Source organism: Phalangium opilio, unplaced genomic scaffold (genome assembly GCF_054372755.1).
Source record: "Phalangium opilio isolate 3A_F unplaced genomic scaffold, DU_Popi_V2 ptg000217l_1, whole genome shotgun sequence".
NCBI classification, from domain to species: Eukaryota; Metazoa; Arthropoda; class Arachnida; order Opiliones; family Phalangiidae; genus Phalangium; species Phalangium opilio.
The window spans coordinates 11,269,099-11,291,662 of NW_028324218.1; the positions used below are offsets into that span (position 1 = coordinate 11,269,099).

General features: G+C 36.9%; 1 protein-coding gene and 2 long non-coding RNA genes across 4 annotated transcripts in view; 2 read left to right on the plus strand and 1 right to left on the minus strand.

Moving 5' to 3' along the window:
• Positions 1-22,564, plus strand: part of LOC149616285 (cellular tumor antigen p53-like) — a 37,658-nt gene that overhangs the window by 5,238 nt on the left and 9,856 nt on the right. Inside the window, exons 3-4 of one of the 2 annotated variants that reach the window (XM_089856773.1) lie at positions 972-1,020; positions 21,041-21,216. In XM_089856773.1, coding sequence (XP_089712899.1) covers positions 972-1,020; positions 21,041-21,216 — 225 coding nt within the window. Of the gene's footprint in view, positions 1-971; positions 1,021-16,657; positions 16,843-21,040; positions 21,217-22,564 lie in introns of those variants that run through there. The other variant, XM_089856774.1, reaches the window with a different exon arrangement.
• LOC149616286 (uncharacterized) lies at positions 3,300-5,194 on the minus strand. The gene is made up of 2 exons (XR_016375720.1): positions 4,641-5,194; positions 3,300-4,533 (listed from the first exon to the last, which is right to left on the minus strand). It is a non-coding gene; the product is annotated as an uncharacterized LOC149616286 (long non-coding RNA).
• Positions 7,973-11,097, plus strand: LOC149616287 (uncharacterized). The gene is made up of 2 exons (XR_016375719.1): positions 7,973-10,067; positions 10,420-11,097. It is a non-coding gene; the product is annotated as an uncharacterized LOC149616287 (long non-coding RNA).

Sequence of the window (22,564 nt, forward strand, 5' to 3'; positions counted from 1 at the left end):
TTTTATCGATATCGACCCATTTTTTATATCGATATCGACCCATTTTTTTATCGATATCGACCCATTTTTTTATCGATATCGACCCATTTTTTTATCGATATCGACCCATTTTTTTACCGATATCGACCCATTTTTTTACCGATATCGACCCATTTTTTTACCGATATCGACCCATTGTTTTACCGATATCGACCCATTTTTTTACCGATATCGACCCATTTTTTTACCGATATCGACCCATTTTTTTACCGATATCGACCCATTTTTTTACCGATATCGACCCATTTTTTTACCGATATCGACCCATTTTTTTACCGATATCGACCCATTTTTTTACCGATATAAACCCATTTTTTTTTTATCGATATCGACCCATTTTTTTTTATCGATATCGACCCATTTTTTATCGATATCGACCCATTTTTTTACCGATATCGACCCGTTTTTTTTACCGATATCGACCCGTTTTTTTACCGATATCGACCCGTTTTTTTACCGATATCGACCCGTTTTTTTTACCGATATCGACCCATTTTTTTACCGATATCGACCCAGTTTTTTTACCGATATCGACCCAGTTTTTTTACCGATATCGACCCAGTTTTTTTATCGATATCGACCCAGTTTTTATACCGATATCGACCCAGTTTTTATACCAATATCGACCCAGTTTTTATACCGATATCGACCCATTTTTTACCGATATCGACCCATTTTTTATACCGATATCGACCCATTTTTTATACCGATATCGACCCATTTTTTTACCGATATCGACCCATTTTTACACCGATTATTAACCAAAAAATCGGTAAATTAAGCTTGAACCGAAGTATCGGTTAAAGTGCCATATCAGTCACCAATACCCATATATCACATTGGTTTCTACCCATCGCTAGTATTAACTCTTATTTAAATTTAAGGTCCTTAAAAAATATGAAAAATAATTATGGGAATTAATATTTTTCTAGGGATTGCGATCCAGTTCTCTTCAGTGATTCGGAGCCATCAAGTCAGCTGGTAAGAGTAATTTTTTATGCTTTTAAATCACTTTTTTTAACAATAAGCATTTTTTATCAATTTTCATTGCATTCATATTAAAAAAATAGTAAGTTTTTTGTTTTTATACACCTTAGATTCCCCGCGATTCTAATTACCACACTATGCTTAATCATCCTTGCTTTTATATTTTATTAAAACTCAAAAGAGTTTAAAAGACTGCTTACATTACCCAATATAAACAAGATGGCCCAAGGGCTGGGCCTTAATAGTAGCCACATCGTTATATATTTAATTAGCACATAAATAAAAAAAAAAAAAAAATTCAAAGACCTTAAAAAAAAATCTGAAGTGTCCGACCCCACAGATAAAAATTCAAAAGTATCCGACCCCACAGATAAAAATTCAAAAGTATCCGACCCCACAGATAAAAATTCAAAAGTATCCGACCCCACAGATAAAAATTCAAAAGTATCCGACCCCACAGATAAAAATTCAAAAGTATCCGACCCCACAGATAAAAATTCAAAAGTATCCGACCCCACAGATAAAAATTCAAAAGTATCCGACCCCACAGATAAAAATTCAAAAGTATCCGACCCCACAGATAAAAATTCAAAAGTGTCCGACCCCACAGATAAAAATTCAAAAGTATCCGACCCCACAGATTAAAATTCAAAAGTATCCGACCCCACAGATTAAAATTCAAAAGTATCCGACCCCACAGATTAAAATTCAAAAGTATCCGACCCCACAGATTAAGAGGTACCCCACCCCACATCACCCCGATATAATTTTTAGAGATAAAACTATACGATAAAAACTCGGGTTTTCTATTAAGTCTCTATGGCTCAGTGGTAGAATGTCTTTCTACTGCGTGAGCGACCCGGGTTCAAATCCCGGCTGCGCCCAAAAAAAAATTCAATTAAAATAAAATTTCTAACCGAACTCAAATACCCCTATCGAGTTACTTTTAAGCTAAAATATAACGAAACCGAAAGCGACAACCCCGGCCACAACTACAGCTCGGGTCAAACTAAGAGCCTCATCGTACACTACGATGTGGCTAAAAAAGAAATAGTCGGGACTCGGGAGTGTGCATGGCGCACTCCTGTAAGCCAAGCTAATGGGGCGACAAAGTTTGGGGGAATACAACACATGTCGGCGGTCCTACCCTATAGGTGGGTGCCGACTGAGCCGTGTCCACCGGAGATGACTTGAACCCCCACCACCTCTTGCGTCACCTCCCTAGTTAACCGCAGTCCATTCGTTGATTAAGCGCATCATGAACTCTGACTAATCGCATCCTTGTCGCGGACCCTTAAAGGGACCCAATTTGCATTGAAACCCTTAATAAAAATAATAATTAAAGATAAATCAGGGTTCCTACGGAACATGGATAGGTTGTGTAAGTTAGGGATTTGGAGAATAAGTTCAAATGGTCAAGAGAAAGGCCGGAAAGTGGAAAATGGGGAGGGGAAGGGCACAAGGATTTCAAAATGGAGAGGAGGGCAAAAGGTCAGAGAAAAATCTGGGATTAAATTTTATTTTTCGTTAAATGTCAAGCATTAAGTTAGCATTAAACTGTTTCGTGAAAAGCCAAGGATGCTAAATATGAACTCATAATGATCAAGTTGGATCTGGTAAAAACCAAAAATATTTGTTGTCAAGTCAAATACGTCTGCCTCTTGTCGAAATTACAGGGCAAAATAATGTCATCTAGCAACAAACCCTTCCATCTCTATAGGGAGCTAACAACTGGCTAGGGGGAAGAGATAGTCTGACGTCACGCAGCCCCTTTCTGGTTGGAATTTTTGCTCGTAGAAAACTGTTTCCAACCGGTTGGGGGGGGGATGAAACTCCAGTCAGAAATAGAAGGGTGCGACGTTTCGGGGCAGAACTGTTAGCTCCCTATACGTTCTCCTTTAAGGGGGGGCTACGTCTTCCCCTATCTTCGATGGAAAAAATACTGTAGTAAACGATGGAGTAGAGTCACCCCGTCTTATCTTCCCGAGGGGCCATTTACTCAGAGTAATCGGTGTACACGAAAGGTATTACGTGTAATTTTTGAAAAGGCCTCAGATCCTTGACAGTGATTACGCCTAATCAGTCATCGGTGTAAAGGAAATCTGACAGTGATGATCCCCTCGTATATTCCCATTTTTACTTTTCGCGCTCTTTAGAGCTGAAAAGTATTGTTCCGATCTCTGTTGGCTGGACGGCTGGACGGCTGGTCGGCAGGTCGGCAGGTCGGCTGGCTGGATTTTGGTGTGACCTGATGAGATTCGTCATAAATAAACTTTTTGAATTTCAAATTTCCCGCGAATTTTCGACTCGAAATTCACCCGTAGTTCACCTCACACCTCATAGGTGGCGTAACATATTTAATTTCAATTGAAATTATTTTTCTGTCGGCGCGGGGCCTCGAACCTGCAATGTCCTGATCCATACGAGACGCCAGTGAAGTCGCCCGACCGCGCGCTCTACCACGAAGCCACGCTTGGTTGTAATATAGAGCGAGTTAAATTATACTGAAGAGAAGAAAGAGAGAGTTAGGATATGGACCCCCCCCCCACCTCCCCGACGCCCGCACTTACTGCGTGGGTTTAGCGGGAGACGAGAGAGAGAGAACTGTGCAACTGTCTAGCTTTAGATATGGACCCCCCACCTCCCCGACGCCCGCCACTGGATGCTGTCGAATATATATTGTATCGCGCTAGAGGAGGAGAGACAGTTGCTTGCAATTTTTTTTTGCAATTTATAATTATTATATATCTTTTTAATCCTAGGCAAGATTAGATTTCTACTTGGGAACTTAAACATTACAATTAATATTATTATATTAATCAAAAAAGAAATTAAAGTTCTCCCCGACAGAAGGCGCGCTAAGCAGAGAGAGTTTTCTAATTTTTTTGAAGACTCGTCTGCTTAAAAGTTAGGGAGGTTGATTTACTAATAAAATTAAATGTATTAACAAAATGAAACTCGAGTCAGCGTTTTAAAACTATAACTAGTTTGGGACGGAGGTACCATTGCTCACTATTTGTTTGGCAAGTTTAAAATTAAATGATCACTTAACGGAACTGACATAAAATAATAGGTAGATTTTTGCAGAATTAAATTGCAGATTCTTTGCAAAATTAACTAATCATTTTGGCAGTTTCCACTCTCGCTGGGTTCATCTACTAATAATAGTTACGTAAGTGATAATTATAAAAATAAAATCAACAACTCAAAGATATAAAATGAAATTTATGATCAAATTGAAACTAATTTCAATCAACGACAAACGGAATCAACTAATCATTTTGGCAGTTTCCACTCTCGCTGGGTTCATCTACTAATAACAGTTACGTAAGTGATAATTATAAAAATAAAATCAACAATCTCATAAAATCAACAACTCAAAATATAAAATGATATTTATGATCAAAATGAATCTAATTTCAATCAATGACAAACGGAATCAACGTGTTCATCTCTCCATCCACGGAAATATGAAATTTCTACATGAAACATGAAAGTGCTATCAACCTAACAATTTTTAGAAATGTAATTTTAATCAATGAAACATACTCATTTAAAGTTAACTAATTATAAGTCGCTAATTTGATTATTATAAACATGAAAGTGCTATCAACCTAACAATTTTTAGAAATGTAATTTTAATCAATGAAACATACTCATTTAAAGTTAACTAATTATAAGTCGCTAATTTGATTATTATATTTAAAAAATTATATTATTTAAGTAATAAATTTAACGATGGTGTTGATAGTACCAATAGAGTATTCAAGGATTGATTACGTTAATATCAACATATCAAACAAAAAGTATTTAATTATAATTTGGAATTTCAATTTAAATTTATACAGTTTTTTAAATGCCCATTGAGATTCAGAGTCTGTCACTGAATGTTGAACATCTCCAGTCTCTGCCAAGTGATTTAAATTTTCAGACCCTCTCTTTGGGAAATGGGGAATTAAATTAACGAGACTTACAAACTGACATCATCCTTAAATTAAATAAGGATTATAAATGATAAGTTAATCAAGGTATTGAAGGTTTAATTAACGTTACTTTGAAAGTATCAAATTAAAAATTTACAATTTAAGCTCATCAATAAAAAGAACATTAAGATAATTATTAATAGGCCTTTCCTATTATGGGGGTAGTAAAACTGTACCAGTCCAGAAAGAACATACAGGGTGTTTCTGGAAAGTCTGGCACAAATTAACAGGCATGTTCCTTGGGTCAAAAGGAGTCGAAAAGGTCCTATGACGTTTTGGGGTAAAGCGCTCCGTTGCGACGTTATGGGCTCTCAAAAGTAGGCCGAAAAACAAGGAGATCATGCAGAATTATAGCACTAGTATTGTGGTTTTGACCCAATTGTTTTCGATTATTGAGCATAAGGCCATGATCGAAATAAGTTCAAACCTAGTGGAAGACCGTGAACGTGTTTAACGCCCAAAAGCGTTAATCCCTTTGTTTTTTTTAATGATTGTAATTAAAGGTAAGGAAAGTAGCTCAGATATCGGTTACTTGTTTGTTCAGATGTACTGGTAACTGACCAGTCTTTTATTCTTTATTTCAATTAGACACATTATGTTTACATTAATTCGAATGAACCCCTTAAATTTTACAAAAATTCGAATGAACCCCTTAAATTTTACAATAAATCGAATCGATTCCATTAATTTTACAATAATTTGAATCGAACCCATTGCATTTACAATAATTCGAATCGAATCCCATGACTTTTACAATAATTCGAATCGAACCCCATTACTTTTACAATAATTCGAATCGAACCCCATTACTTTTACAATAATTCGAATGAAACCCAATTACATAGTTCTACAAAAATTGTTCAAAATGGGCACCAGCAACGTTTAAGCAAACTTGTGCGCGTCGTTTGAAAGATTCACGAACACGTTCGAAGATTCCTGGCGTGTTACGGATGCTATCACATCCATCAATTATCCTTTGTCGTAAATCTTCGACATCGCGAACTTCACTTCGGTATACCAAGTCCTTGAGATGGCCCCAAAGAAAAAAATCGCATGGGTTGAGACCGGAAGATCTTGCTGGCCACGCAGCAGTTCCGCCTCGACCTATCCACCTCCGTTAAAAACAAATTATGCTGTGTTGGTCTAAACATTAGGGTAGTTTTCAACGTCAGAAGTTGTAGGTTTTTTACAAACGGCTTAAATGTGTGTACCATAACGTGCTTCATGGCGTGCGTGCACATTTAGAAGCTTATCTGGAACTAGTCATGGTCTACTACACGAATGCAAAGTACTCAGATATCCATCTTATGTATGGACTGGCTCGGGGAAATGCGGTGAAAGCTCGGCGCTTGTACCAGGAGCACTTTACTAAACGAAAAGTTCCCAATCAACAAACATTTACGGCAGTCGACAGACGCTTGAGAGAAACCGGGAAACTTCAGCCGTCGGGACCTGAACCTCGTGCGGCGATCGTTCCCGAGGATGTAGAGGACACCGTTTTGACAATTTTCGAAGATGATCCAACGACCAGTACCAGGAACGTCAGGCGGCAATTGTGCGTTAACCATGTACACGTCTGGAAAATCCTTCGAGGACATCAGTTCCACCCATACCATTTGCAAAAGGTACAAGCTTTAAATGAAGCTGATTATCCGAGACGGGTCGATTTCTGCAAGTGGTTTGTGGCACGGGTAAGTGACTTAGACTTTCCGCGTACCTAGCTAGTTTCCAACGAGGCCAATTTCTCACGTGACGGGATACTTAGTTTACATAACTATCACGAGTGGAAGCAACAAAACCCGCACGCGACCACTGTCATGAAACATCAAGTTCAGTTTAGTTTGAACGTCTGGTGCGGAATTGTAGGAGATCATTTAATTGGGCCTTACTTTTTGCAACCTAGGCTAAATGGGGAGGCGTACTTGACCTTTCTGCGTGACAATTTACCGGAGCTTTTAGAAGACGTACCGTTACGACTGCGACAAATAATGTGGTTCATGCAAGATGGCGCACCGCCCCATTTTAGTCTTCAAGTTAGAGGATATCTTGATGTCGCGTTTCCCCGGAGGTCGATAGGTCGAGGCAGAACTGTTGCGTGGCCAGCAAGATCTCCCGATCTCAACCCATGCGATTTTTTTCTTTGGGGCCATCTCAAGGACTTGGTAACCGAAGTGAAGTTCGCGATGTCGAAGACTTACGACAGAGGATAATTGATGGATGTGAAAGCATCCGTAACACGCCAGGAATCTTCGAACGTGTTCGTGAATCTTTCAAACGACGCGCACAGGTTTGCTTAAACGTTGCTGGTGCCCATTTTGAACAATTTTTGTAGAACCATGTAATTGGGTTTCATTCGAATTATTGTAAAAGTAATAGGGTTCGATTCGAATTATTGTAAAAGTAATGGAGTTCGATTCGAATTATTGTAAATGTAATGGGTTCGATTCAAATTATTGTAAAATTAATGGAATCGATTCGATTTATTGTAAAATTTAAGGGGTTCATTCGAATTATTGTAAAATTTGAGGGGTTCATTCGAATTAATGTAAACATAATGTGTCTAATTGAAATAAAGAATAAAAGACTGGTCAGTTACCAGTACATCTGAACAAACAAGTAACCGATATCTGAGCTACTTTCCTTACCTTTAATTACAATCATTAATAAAAACAAAGGGATTAACGCTTTTGGCCGTTTAACACGTTCACGGTCTTCCACTAGGTTTGAACTTATTTCGATCATTTCCTTATGCTCAATAATCGAAAACAATTGGGTCAAAACCACAATACTAGTGCTATAATTCTGCAAGATCTCCTTGTTTTTCGGCCTACTTTTGAGAGCCCATAACGTCGCAACGGAGCGCTTTACCCCAAAACGTCATAGGACCTTTCGGACTCCTTTTGACCCAAGGAACATGCCTGTTAATTTGTGCCAGACTTTCCTGAAACACCCTGTATAATTTTGTTTAAGAATGGACTAGCAATAATTTCCTATTTTGTCTTCCTTAAACTTTGTATTTTGGCAGCTCTGTTGCCAAGAGTTTTTTGTTAGTTTGGCAACCTAGGCCATCGTCACCAAAGCAATGTTTTTTCCTAACCTCAGGCTCATACTCCGAAGTGTGTACCTTATTCTAATGTTAGGAAAGGATTTTAAAATATCCATGCGGTGGCATAACTAGATAAATATCAGCAACAGTTGAAAAACCTTGGCCTAACTTTTAGGGTGGTCTGCTACAGTACAAGGTACAATTCGTTCAGTAATATAAATCGGTTACATAATAATAAAAATATAAATTTAAATAAGATTTGCAAACGCTTCAGAAACTCCCGTTTCTCGGACCCCGAGTCCCCGTCTCCCCGATACACTAAAGACCGAGGCTTAAACCTCGTAGCTCGTGGCCATCTTTATTGTTTACATCATGGGCTCGTCACTACAGGGTAGGAAATAAGACAGGTTTACAAGTCCCAAACCAGTTTATTAATTGCTCGGACCAGTTTATTTATTCCAAAAGTTGGGGTACGTTCAGTAACGAAAATCTCAAGGAAATCGCTGTTTTCTTGATGTTTGGTTGATGGGCTCGAGACATCACAGTGACGTAAAAGGTTGTTGAACGGAAAAGTGACATTTTGAAGGTAGCGCTGTTTTCGAAAATGGAGTTGGGGAAACGTCTTACTGGTCCTCAAAACGTTGAAAAGCGCAAATGGCTCTTTTCAATAATTAACGAGCTCGTACATAATGAAATTGTTTAAGAAAATTATGTCTATTTGAATGGTAGAAGTAGTTTTGTAAAGAAAACTAATACAGTTACTGTAGGAATAGCATTATTGGAATTTAATTTTAAAAATCCCGCGCCAACTTTTGTCTGTCAAGTGTTCAACAGTCAAGCGCTACGTCACGCCATCATAAAAACCATATCAATTAGATGGTTTTTTTGATGGGCAAGCGCTAAGCATCATGACGTCAAAACCGGAAACGCGAAAAAGCGTACAGTAGGGAAAATCTGACATCGCTTAGTAAGCGCTGTCATCAAAGAGGGTTACTGAACGTACCCTTGGGGTCAGTGGTATCAGGGAGCACTTTATTAATTATGGTTTTTGGAAAAAATAGACGGTGGGACCAGTTTATAAATTCGGGGTTCCTTATTAGAATTTTTCTAGCTCAACACATTTTCTACCAATTCTACTCATAGGTAGTTAGTACTCCTTGGCTACAAGTTCCCTACAAGGTTTTGTATTCTATTGACTATTGATCTTGTCTAGCGTCTATACTCTAGAATGAGTCTCTTGTAGTCGACAGTCTAGACCATAGCCAGTACTAGTTGTCAGTAGTCGTATTTCTCAGTAGTGTATGGTCACATTACTAGATTTTGATTTGGCTTACTGATAGCGAGAGAAGATATTGCCACCGAATTTATGTAAAATGCAATAAGGAATAAGGAGAGTTCAGAAAAGGATTAAGAACTTCAAATATCATTAGACATGTTGATTGATATTTAGTGGCAACTAGTTGAAAAATTGTGATAAGAAATAAAAGTTAACTGTTATGGATTGTTATATGCTACTTTTTCCTACAGTAAAAATTCAAATTCAATTAGAATTTTCAGCTTCTTTACTTTTGTGTCTTTTCGTGCTTTTTATTCTCACCATTTTAGAAATTTAATTTATAGTGGGACCGGTAAAATAATAATTAATGCGAGGGTCACTGGTCCCAAGGACCACCACCACATCCGCGACACCAATTCGCCGACGCCATGGATTAAATATACCTTACAGGGATAGTTATGTCCCCCAACATTTTAGTATATCACGAGTTGAACACGTTTGTTTCAAACAAGGCAGCCAGATATTTCCGCCGTTCCCCAAATTTACTGATTCATCCGGAAGTAGATTCTTGATATGTCGCCATCTCGCGTCGACCGCGTGAGATGATAAAACCGTTAAATCGCGTGTTTTCGAAAAAATCGGGCGTTTTCAAACATGTTGCAAAGAATTTGTCAATTAGATGATTTAATTCATGTTAATTTTAGGGATTGTAGCATTACTACTTGAACTAAATACAGTAAGTAACCTTTTCACATATTTGTATTATCATAAGTTTATAAGATATGTTCCATAAGTATGTCACTACCCATACTTCGTAATGTTAGAGGCTTAATGAGAGCTAGTTCAAGAACGACGTGAGAATTGACTACACTCGGTTTTGCAGTCCATCCTCCTCTTTAGTCTGTACTAAGCCTTTGACAGCGCCTCACTAGGCGTCGCTTTACGAGAATCTATGACGTTTCACCTACGTCACTTCATGACAAGCTCTCATTAACGACTGACACACTTATGGAACATATCTTATAAACTTATGGTATTATATAACCCCGTGCATCAGTATTTTTGAAACTTCCGGTCTTTGACAATAGTGACCGACAGGGGCGCCTGGAACAAATATTTTACCCCTGTAAGGTATATTTAATCCATGCCGCCGCCCACTCCGAAACAGACGAGCGCCTGAAAGGCTCAACCTATGAGACAGCAGCTAAACCAAGTTTTCACCATAATAACAATAACCTCATGAAGGACAGTATAAATAATAAGTTTAAACAAACTTTTCACCATAATAACAATAACCTCATAAAGGACAGTGTAAATAATGACTTTAAACAATCTTTTCACCACTATAACAATAACCTCATAAAGGACAGTATAAAATAGTGAGTTAAACGAAGTTAAATCTGAATTACAATCTACCTCATTAAGCTCAACCAAACTGTTACAAATGCATAGCGCAATATTACAAGTTGCCAATGATCTTCGAATTTTATTGTTAAACCCTCACATTATCTTAAGACTCATACAGTCACTGGGTTTTAATCTCACGGGAGAGTATTACTATATTCGTAATTCCCGCCTATTCCAAACACAACCTAGATGGCGCCCCATCCTCAGATATCGATTGATTGTAACCCCCATTTTCTAAGCATGAGATATAGGAGAGAACATTCCTCACTTCTTTATCCGCACTCAAGCGGCATCCTTGCCACCCAATGTAACGAATGACCATAATCATATGGTAGAATAAATCTTGGATACTGATTAGTATATCTCGCCTAATTAATCCGCCAAGACTTGAACACTACAGTTTATTACTTATTTAATTAAACTGTAAACCAAATTCTTACTAGATTGGTTTTATTCATAATCGGAATGCTATTATATAAACAATGGAAAAAAACCTGAAAATTTTAAATTTGTCGGGGTCAATGAATTTAGTAATACTAATTCTTGTCACTAGAGGGCGCGAAAAGTGTAATCTGGCCGGGGCCATCTTGTTATTAATATCATGTTGAATCAATCGAAAGAACGACAATTAAGAGAAATTTTAAATCAAAACAAAAGCCTATTTACCCATTTTGGTACGTGCTTTCGAGCGTAAAGGTTTTTATCTACATGTGCGTTAAATACACAAATTTAGATAGTCAATGAGGTGTGTGTATGTTTGTATCTCGAGAGGCGCGAAAAACCAGACTAACAAGGAGAGGTGTTTAGAAGACTTTCGTTGGAATACAGTTGTTCTTGGTACCTAGTACAATTGTACTTTTTTAGTACATTTTTAAGTCTTCAGTACGAAAAGTACATTTTGATGTTTGAAAGTACATTTTCAAATTAAATTTTTTAACATTAGCGTCTATGGGACGAAAATTACGCCCCTAGATGTCGGCAAAAGCCTCTCGTGGAGGGGGAAGGAAATTTTAATACCCCCAAAGGGAGAAAAGTACGTTTTCAAAAAGCCTCCTATTGGGGTAGTAAGTTTTACTATTGGGGAAAGTACGTTCCCAAAAATCTAAGGAACAACTTGCCAGCTTGTGTTGGGAAAGAAAGAAGTGGTACAATTAAAGCTGTCACACCGTTTGTTTCTGCGGTCTAATTAGCCTAATCCGGTAATTCATCAACTGCCAGCTTCTATGGACGGTTTTCAAAAGAGGGGGAGGGGCGCAGGATCTTTCTGTCATAGAACATTTTGGACTCAAAATTGCCCAAAGAACATACCCCTTAATTTATTTCAGACTTACCAGAAACGCCCTGCATAGAGTTATGGTAATACCAAGAACGAATTCAGGATACCATAAGAACGTTGAAACAAGGCAATGCTGGTGCCATGAAGTCATACTTTTCATAATATGAGGGAGGGGCCTATATTTGGGAATATGGACTATGGAGTCTCCTAGGTCTAGGAGTGTTGGTGTTGGTGTCAAGAAAAAATTGTTAAAATCGTTAATGATGAACTGATATATTTATAAAGAGTGGTTATAAAGAATCTAGATTTTTTATTAGAGAGCCTGATTTATCTGGGACAAAGTCAGTACAACGGATTTCCCAAACTTCGCCGTGTAACGCCAAGGCTTAAGGCCAGAGAAGCTGAATGTGATACTAGCCACTTTAACTGATATATAACCCACCGATGGAGCTAAAAACGGATTTTAAGGCGTTACCTAGGACGAAGGCGGTAACGGTTTTCGAAAAAAGTATGACTTCATGGTACCAGGGAACAATGTTACCATTCCACGTTCTTATGGTATCCTGAATTCGTTCTTGGTAATACACACGTAGATATTATTATTTGGCAATCGTATTTTTTCCTTGTTTTTAAAATCCGTTGTAAAGAAGAGTCAAACAAGCCCCAACTTGATAAGGGAGTCAGTGGGCTCCATAAAGAGATACTTTAACGCCCAAACAAGGTGTTTTCATTGGCATTCGTTCTTTAGTTGAATATTTAGTTATCTTTGAAGATTCTTTTTAATAAAGAAAATTCAAAATTTTGGTTAAAGAATAGGGGTTTTAAGAAATTAACGAAACTTTTAATCTAATTTGGTGTAATAAGAATTATTATTGAATTTCCAAACGCCTCCTGATTAAAAACAATTACAAAACCGGCCCCGGAGATTTTGATGAAATTTATCCATATGATTAAAAATGGTGGTGCAAATTCATTTCAGATTTTAAGATGATAAAGTTTAAGGGCAGAAATTCTAATGGTGAAATTCTTAAAAATTGCAATAAAATTTGAAATATAGAGGGGAAAGGGTGGTATAACCGAAAGACAGTGGCCCGTGGGTTCTATGGGAGTTTTGAGTCTATGACTATGTTCTATGGGAGTTTTGAGTCTACGACTATGTTCTATGGGAGTTTTGAGTCTATGACTATGTTCTATGGGAGTTTTGAGTCTACGACTATGTTCTATGGGAGTTTTGAGTCTACGACTATGTTCTGGGGGAGTTTTGAGTCTACGACTATGTTCTATGGGAGTTTTGAGTCTACGACTATGTTCTGGGGGAGTTTTGAGTCTACGACTATGTTCTGGGGGAGTTTTGAGTCTACGACTATGTTCTGGGGGAGTTTTGAGTCTACGACTATGTTCTATGGGAGTTTTGAGTCTACGACTATGTTCTGGGGGAGTTTTGAGTCTACGACTATGTTCTATGGGAGTTTTGAGTCTACGACTATGTTCTATGGGAGTTTTGAGTCTACGACTATGTTCTGGGGGAGTTTTGAGTCTACGACTATGTTCTGGGGGAGTTTTGAGTCTACGACTATGTTCTGGGGGAGTTTTGAGTCTACGACTATGTTCTGTGGGAGTTTTGAGTCTACGACTATGTTCTGTGGGAGTTTTGAGTCTACGACTATGTTCTGTGGGAGTTTTGAGTCTACGACTATGTTCTGTGGGAGTTTTGAGTCAACGACTGTTCTGTGGGAGTTTTGAGTCTACGACTATGTTCTATGGGAATTTTGAGTCTACGACTATGTTCTATGGGAGTTTTGAGTCTACGACCATGTTCTATGGGAGTTTTGAGTCTACGACCATGTTCTATGGGAGTTTTGAGACTACGACTATGTTCTATGGGAGTTTTGAGTCTACGACTATGTTCTATGGGAGTTTTGAGTCTACGACTATGTTCTGGGGGAGTTTTGAGTCTACGACTATGTTCTGTGGGAGTTTTGAGTCTACGACTATGTTCTGGGGGAGTTTTGAGTCTACGACTATGTTCTGGGGGAGTTTTGAGTCTACGACTATGTTCTGGGGGAGTTTTGAGTCTACGACTATGTTCTGGGGGAGTTTTGAGTCTACGACTATGTTCTGTGGGAGTTTTGAGTCTACGACTATGTTCTGTGGGAGTTTTGAGTCTACGACTATGTTCTGTGGGAGTTTTGAGTCTACGACTATGTTCTGTGGGAGTTTTGAGTCAACGACTGTTCTGTGGGAGTTTTGAGTCTACGACTATGTTCTATGGGAATTTTGAGTCTACGACTATGTTCTATGGGAGTTTTGAGTCTACGACCATGTTCTATGGGAGTTTTGAGACTACGACTATGTTCTATGGGAGTTTTGAGACTACGACTATGTTCTATGGGAGTTTTGAGTCTACGACTATGTTCTGGGGGAGTTTTGAGTCTACGACTATGTTCTGGGGGAGTTTTGAGTCTACGACTATGTTCTGGGGGAGTTTTGAGTCTACGACTATGTTCTGGGGGAGTTTTGAGTCTACGACTATGTTCTGGGGGAGTTTTGAGTCTACGACTATGTTCTGTGGGAGTTTTGAGTCTACGACTATGTTCTGTGGGAGTTTTGAGTCTACGACTATGTTCTGTGGGAGTTTTGAGTCTACGACTATGTTCTGTGGGAGTTTTGAGTCAACGACTGTTCTGTGGGAGTTTTGAGTCTACGACTATGTTCTATGGGAATTTTGAGTCTACGACTATGTTCTATGGGAGTTTTGAGTCTACGACCATGTTCTATGGGAGTTTTGAGTCTACGACCATGTTCTATGGGAGTTTTGAGACTACGACTATGTTCTATGGGAGTTTTGAGTCTACGACTATGTTCTGTGGGAGTTTTGAGTCTACGACTATGTTCTGTGGGATTTTTGAGTCTACGACTATGTTCTGTGGGAGTTTTGAGTCTACGACTATGTTCTGTGGGAGTTTTGAGTCTACGACTATGTTCTGTGGGAGTTTTGAGTCTACGACTATGTTCTGTGGGATTTTTGAGTCTACGACTATGTTCTGTGGGAGTTTTGAGTCTACGACTATGTTCTGTGGGAGTTTTGAGTCTACGACTATGTTCTGTGGGAGTTTTGAGTCTACGACTATGTTCTGTGGGAGTTTTGAGTCTACGACTATGTTCTGTGGGAGTTTTGAGTCTACGACTATGTTCTGTGGGATTTTTGAGTCTACGACTATGTTCTGTGGGAGTTTTGAGTCTACGACTATGTTCTGTGGGAGTTTTGAGTCTACGACTATGTTCTGTGGGAGTTTTGAGTCTACGACTATGTTCTGTGGGAGTTTTGAGTCTACGACTATGTTCTGTGGGATTTTTGAGTCTACGACTATGTTCTGTGGGAGTTTTGAGTCTACGACTATGTTCTGTGGGAGTTTTGAGTCTACGACTATGTTCTGTGGGAGTTTTGAGTCTACGACTATGTTCTGTGGGAGTTTTGAGTCTACGACTATGTTCTGTGGGAGTTTTGAGTCTACGACTATGTTCTGTGGGAGTTTTGAGTCTACGACTATGTTCTGTGAGAGTTTTGAGTCTACGACTATGTTCTGTGAGAGTTTTGAGTCTACGACTATGTTCTGTGAGAGTTTTGAGTCTATGACTATGTTCTGTGGGAGTTTTGAGTCTATGTTCTATGGGAGTTTTCCCTAAGTGCTGCCATAAACAAATTATGACCAACGTTTTTTACTAATGACCCCTTAATTAAATTAGCACAGTCTTTCAGTTTCTTGCTTAAATTTAAGGGGTCATTCTTAAAATACTTTAGTCATAATTTGTAAACGGTGTCCCATGTAACAAAATGCCATAGAAATTACATTTTCGACCCAAAAAAGCCCATAAAACCCAGTGAAGTTAGGTTCTAATAATTCATCCGATTAAAATAATGGATAGAGATGGATTCAAGTATCCCTTAAGCCTGACAGTTTATCGAACGAAAGCGGGTTTCATCTTAAAGGCAAAGTACGGCCTTTTTCTAAATTTATATTTAAAAATATTAAAATTAAAATAAATGATCACTTATTACAAAATGATAATTTGCATTTAATTAGTCTTAAAAACTGAGACTACTGCTTCGCCCTACGCCATTGGTTTAGTGGCGTCTGCTAGCCCGAACCATGTCTTTATCTTTACCTCTCTCAGCCTTTAAAAGTAGGAATGTAGAACAGAGTAATGTGGGCGCGCGTCAAAGTCCCGGACCCCCTTCCCCGGGACGGGGGGTATGAAAGAAGAGGAGGGTCATAGCGACAGAGGTAAAATGGAATTGCGTATTTTTCGCCGTCCCCGTCAGAAACGTCATCAAAACGTTGTCTAAGTGAGCCAATAAGATAATTTAAACTTTTTGTTACGTGTTGGAGGAAGGGGCTTTATAATGGGCATGAAGTAAATAAACCTTTCTCCATTCCTTCTAAAATTAAATCCAAAAGGGGCGTTCTTTTAAGGGATAATGTTATGTTAGTGGAACTTTTCCTTTAAGGAAACCCAGCAGAACTTGCCACAACAAGAAGGGCACAATTCCCAGAATTTTCGTCATCCTCTGATCCCTCTTTCGTCTCTTTAGAACCAAACTGTTCTGTTATTTCTCTAGTCGGACAGTTTATATTCAGACGTCTTTCAGCCTAGTCCTAGTGCGTGCTAGATTGCAGTGAACGAAAATATAGTTCTGAAATTTTATCTGATCATTTTAATAAGTTGAATTTTATTCATTGCGGAATAATTACTATTCATAATGCCAAGCACCGTTTTGGATAATGAAAGTGAAATTTTTAAAAGTGTTGGGAAGAAATTTATTATGGTAAGCGGAAATTTTAGTTAGTGGTTTTTGGTTTTGGTGTGAAATGTTTGTTTACCCTTTGAATATATTTGGGCACATGGGATTGGTATGATTCCGGTGAAAATTTTCGTCAGCGACCAGTCTAGTTAATACTTCTCCTAACGCGTTGGTGTTACAGGGATAATTTGTACGTGATTTATAGGCGCTGGTAGTAAAATTTATTGTGTAAAGAATTTTAATGGATGGGTTAAATAATATAGAATTTTACAAGATAGATTAAAACATATCGAATTTTATAGGATAATATAGGATATTTTCAAATATATAGAATTTTATAGGATAATATAGGATATTTTCAAAAATATAGAATTTTATAGGATAATATAGCATATTTTCAAAAATATAGAATTTTATAGGATAATATAGCATATTTTCAAAAATATAGAATTTTATAGGATAATATAGCATATTTTCAAATTTTTAGAATTTTATAGGATAATATAGGATTTTCTCAAAAGTATAGAATTTTATAGGATAATATAGGATTTTCTCAAAAGTATAGAATTTTATAGGATAATATAGGATATTTTCAAATATATAGAATTTTATAGGATAATATAGAATAGGTTCAAAAATATAGAATTTTATAGGATAATATAGGATTTTCTCAAAAATATAGGATTTTATAGGATAATATAGGATTTTCTCAAAAGTATAGAATTTTATAGGATAATATAGGATATTTTCAAATATATAGAATTTTATAGGATAATATAGAATAGGTTCAAAAATATAGAATTTTATAGGATAATATAGGATTTTCTCAAAAATATAGGATTTTATAGGATAATATAGGATTTTCTCAAAAATATAGGATTTTATAGGATAATATAGGATTTTCTCAAAAATATCGGATTTTTTAGGATAATATAGGAAATTTTCAAGTATATAGAATTTTATAGGATAATATAGGATATTTTCAAATATATAATATTTAAAGGATAATATAGGAAATTTTCAAATATATAGAATTTTATAGGATAATATAGGATATTTTCAAATATATAATATTTAAAGGATAATATAGGATATTTTCAAAAATATAGAATTTTATAGGATAATATAGGATATTTTCAAATATATAATATTTAAAGGATAATATAGGATATTTTCAAAAATATAGAATTTTATAGGATATATAGAATAGGTTCAAAAATATAGAATTTTCTAGGATAATATAGGATTTTCTCAAAAATATAGAATTTTATAGGATAATATAGGATTTTCTCAAAAATATCGGATTTTATATAAAGGATAATATAGGAAATTTTCAAATATATTGAATTTTATAGGATAATGTAGGATTTTCTCAAAAATATAGAATTTTATAGGATAATATAGGATATTTTCAAATATATAATATTTAAAGGATAATATAGGATATTTTCAAAAATATAGAATTTTATAGGATAATATAGAATAGGTTCAAAAATATAGAATTTTATAGGATAATATAGAATAGGTTGAAAAAAATAGAATTTTATAGGATAATATAGGATTTTCTCAAAAATATAGGATTTTATAGGATAATATAGGATATTTTCAAATATATAATATTTAAAGGATAATATAGGATATTTTCAAAAATATAGAATTTTATAGGATAATATAGAATAGGTTCAAAAATATAGAATTTTGTAGGATAATATAGGATTTTCTCAAAAATATAGGATTTTATAGGATAATATAGGATTTTCTCAAAAATACAGAATTTTATAGGATAATATAGGATTTTCTCAATAATATAGAATTTTATAGGATAATATAGGATATTTTCAAATATATAATATTTAAAGGATAATATAGGATATTTTCAAATATATAGATTTTTTTATAAGATAATATAGGATATTTTCAAATATTGAATTTTATAGGATAATATAGAAGATAATATAGGATATTTTCAAATATATTGAATTTTATAGGATAATATAGGATAGGTTCAAATGTATAGCTGCTTTGATGAATCATAAGAGCGTTTTGATTTTCGTGTGCGGGATTTTGAAACTTGAAAATACTTCGAACCACGCGAAGATGGTTCGGAACGTATTAATAATTTAATTTGCGATAATTATTTTGTTAATTATTCTCGCATACCAGCCCTCCAGGATAATGCGTTCCTAGTGGGGATTTGCATTGTTTTTTTTAAGGTATTGGGATTAAGGGTTGCCTCTGGGTTACGGCAGGGATCCATGTAAATTTAGAAGCAGGAATAGAGAACGGTTAGCCTACACTTCAGTCCGACTCATAGCTCAGTATGAGCTCTAGAGAGCTGCATTTCAGTTTCAAACGTTACCATTTCCATACCATAATGTTCGAAATAATATAATACTTGAGCGGCTTGGTTTGGCCCAAAATCACCACTGCAATACCGGTTCTTCATCTTGGAATTTTAGTAAAAATAAGGGGCTGAACAACTGTAGAAAAATCTGACTGGACTGAGGGACTCTTGCTCGCCCGTCGCCAAGTAGCATGAGTCACTTCCCAAAATATTTATTCCGAGAATTTAGCGCAAAAACTTACAATGGGCTGATTGACAACTATAATAACCGTGAATCTCGTGTGCTAAAGTAAAAGGAGGATGAGCAAGAAGACGGTACTGTTAGCTTAGCTAGCTAGTAACTGGGCTACAACCAGTGGCGTCGCTAGGCCTTTTTTGGGGGGCTATAGCCCCCCCCCCCAAATTCCAAACTTAGCCCCCCCCCCCCCAAAATAATCCGTAAACCCTACCGAAAAATTGCAGTTAGCAACCTAAAATTCTTTAGCAATATATAAAAAATTATAATGATAGATTCGTTAAGTTTCATCTCTGCAGAGATGAATTTCAATATCAAACAGTACAATTTTGAACAAAAGAGCAGATGGAGACAAGTAAAATGTTACATGTTCTTTCGAAGGGAGTCCCAATAGTGTGGACTAAAAGGTAACCAAAACTAAAAGTAAACTAAAGACGAGCGAAAATCCTTGATAATCGGTTCCGTAGTTTTCATAAAAGGTTGTATATCTTTAAAATACGAATAATTTCACGTTGACACAAATTTACCGATAGTTTTAAAGGTCTACACATTTTCCAATGAACCCATTATGCAATTTTTTTATTAAGTTCTTATAATAACTAGTTTGCCCAGATTTAGCCCCCCCCCCCCAAATTTCAAACCCTAGCGACGCTACTGGCTACAACAAACTAAGTGAGATGAGTGGTAGTGGCACTTAGGTTATATTGCCATATATAATCTAATACAGTCAAAGGCAGAGAGCTGCCATTACTCTGTGGCAAAACCCTTTTTAAGTCTTTTTAGCCACATCGTATGATGTACATCTACGATGAGGCTCTTAGTTTGACCTGCCCTGTCGTCGTAGTAGTAGTAGTAGTAGGGGTGTCAAAGTAGCGCCTTTGGCAGTATAAAACTTTTCGATCGTCATTGAAGTGAAAGTGAGAGGGAGAGAATTGTGGTGAAGTTGTTATTTTTCGTTCGTCTACTTAAAAGGAAGGGAATTATGATAGAGCTCCACCCTTCAACACGAAACGAAAATTTAAAATTGTCTTATTGGCTCACTTAAACTACGTTTTGATGACGTTTCTGACGGGGACGGTGAAAAATTCGTAATTCACTTTTACCTCTGTCGCTATGACCCGCCTCTTCTTTCATACCCCTCCGTCCCAAAAAAGGGGGACGTGGGCTTTGACGCGCTCCCAAATTACCCTGTTCTCTATTCCTGCTTCTAAAATTACATGGATCCCTGGTTACGGATTAACAATTTAACACTTTTTAAGGAAGCTTTTCATTGGTGATTTTCATTGATGCTTTAAAAGGCCTATTGATTCATTCGGGAATTTTTTTGTAATTTTAAAAGAGATGGGGATATGAAGGGTTGCGTTTAGGTTATGGGTAATCATCGAGGGGCTACTCACTAAAAACTCATTGGTGATTTCAAAAGGGATTGGGATTAAGGGTTACGTGTAATCATCTTAACAATTAACAATAGTCTCTAATCTGGCCGGGGGTCCGGGTCCATCTTGTTTTCTCTAGACTGAAAAGGGGTCGGATATTTTTTCCCTTGAGTTGTCCTGTTGTCGCGAAAAGCTCGAAAACGCCTTTGGAAATCTTGTTCTGTCTCCCGCATATATCACTAAGGTTTTATAATTTTGTCATTTCAGACCAAATTGTACAACATTGAATTTGGCTTGCCTCCTAACAGTCAACCCCAGCCTCCACAAGGGAGTTTAACTCAAGGGCTATCGATACCTGTTCCTACTAAAACTGAAACTCAACAAGACTCAACTTCAATTCCACGCCAAAATAACGTACAAAGCTCAACTAACAGTAGCCCTTTGTAAGTGATAGTTTATTCAAATGTAGACACAAATTCATATATTACATATGCTCGCACTGACCATAGAGTAGTATCAGTAGTACTACGTATACAAACGTCATACCCTTTTCTCTCTTAGCTAAGTGCCACTCTCCCACAGGGCGCGCAGTCTCAGTCTACACCCCCTTTCTATCGACACTAGTCTATTAAATAGAGGGTGAAAAGGAAACTCTCAAGTGATTTTTTTTAATCGATTCTTCTACAAATTATAAGATCTGTCTGAATAATGAAACATGCAGGAAATACTACCGAATCAGGTCCGGATTAAGCAATTTTGCACCCCGGGGGCCGAGATAGTATGCGCCCCCTTAAGCCGGAAAAAAAGGAACAGCAAATCTTGCTAGGGGGATTAGTAAAGGGACTGTAAAAATTATTTGATATACGTCAGAGGCAAGTGACCAAGGAGAGGCGTAGTTCTAAGAAAACTACCACTTCATGGAATTGGCGCTGCAATCTTGCAAAAAACAAGGACTAGATGTCCAGTTCCACTCCATGAGGAGTCTTTGTATCTTGGCATCACGTCACGAGATGTCTGACGTATTTCGAATAAATTTTACCCACCCACCGATGCCTTCTTTGCAGTCCCCCCTCAGCCCCCCCCCCCCTAATCTGGCTCTGCACTGAATGATTTTAAAACTCAATCTAGTTTGAGATTTCATAAGTAATTTGAAATTTGCACCTGCAATGTGACAATCGAGACGCGAAATATTGAGAAGGAAGAACGGATCGCAATTGGTCGAAGGTGCAAATTTCAAATTATCCATGTAATCTCAAACTAATAAGAATTTAAAAATTATTCGGAGGTATTTCCTGGGTGTTTCGTTACGCAGATTGGTCTTATAAGTAGTAGAAGAATCGATAATAATGTCACCCTCCCGGAACTTTAAAGGTTATAATAGAAAGGCCAAAGGGCAAGTCTCGATGGAGCCAGAAAAGAGCCCAACGTCTAATAACGGAGCCTCCGGGATGAACTAGGCCCATGCATGTCAAATTTTATGTGGGGAAATATCCAGTTTGTTAGGAAAAATATTTTCACCATAGATGGCGCTTATTTTTCCGTTGTGACAGGGGTCTTCCTTAAATTATCGTTGATATTTTAGGGGTCAGTCATAAAATTTTTATGATAGAGAAAAGTTTCATCCTAAAATTAACGTAAATGTTTTTGGGGCTATTCACTTTTTACTCAATCTTTCGGTTAGATGGTATTGATGACAACAAAATAAATTATTTCAATTAAAATAATTCAGTAAAAGTTATAAAAACGTATACTTACAATCCGCGACCTTGGCCCAAATACTTAAGCAGTCGA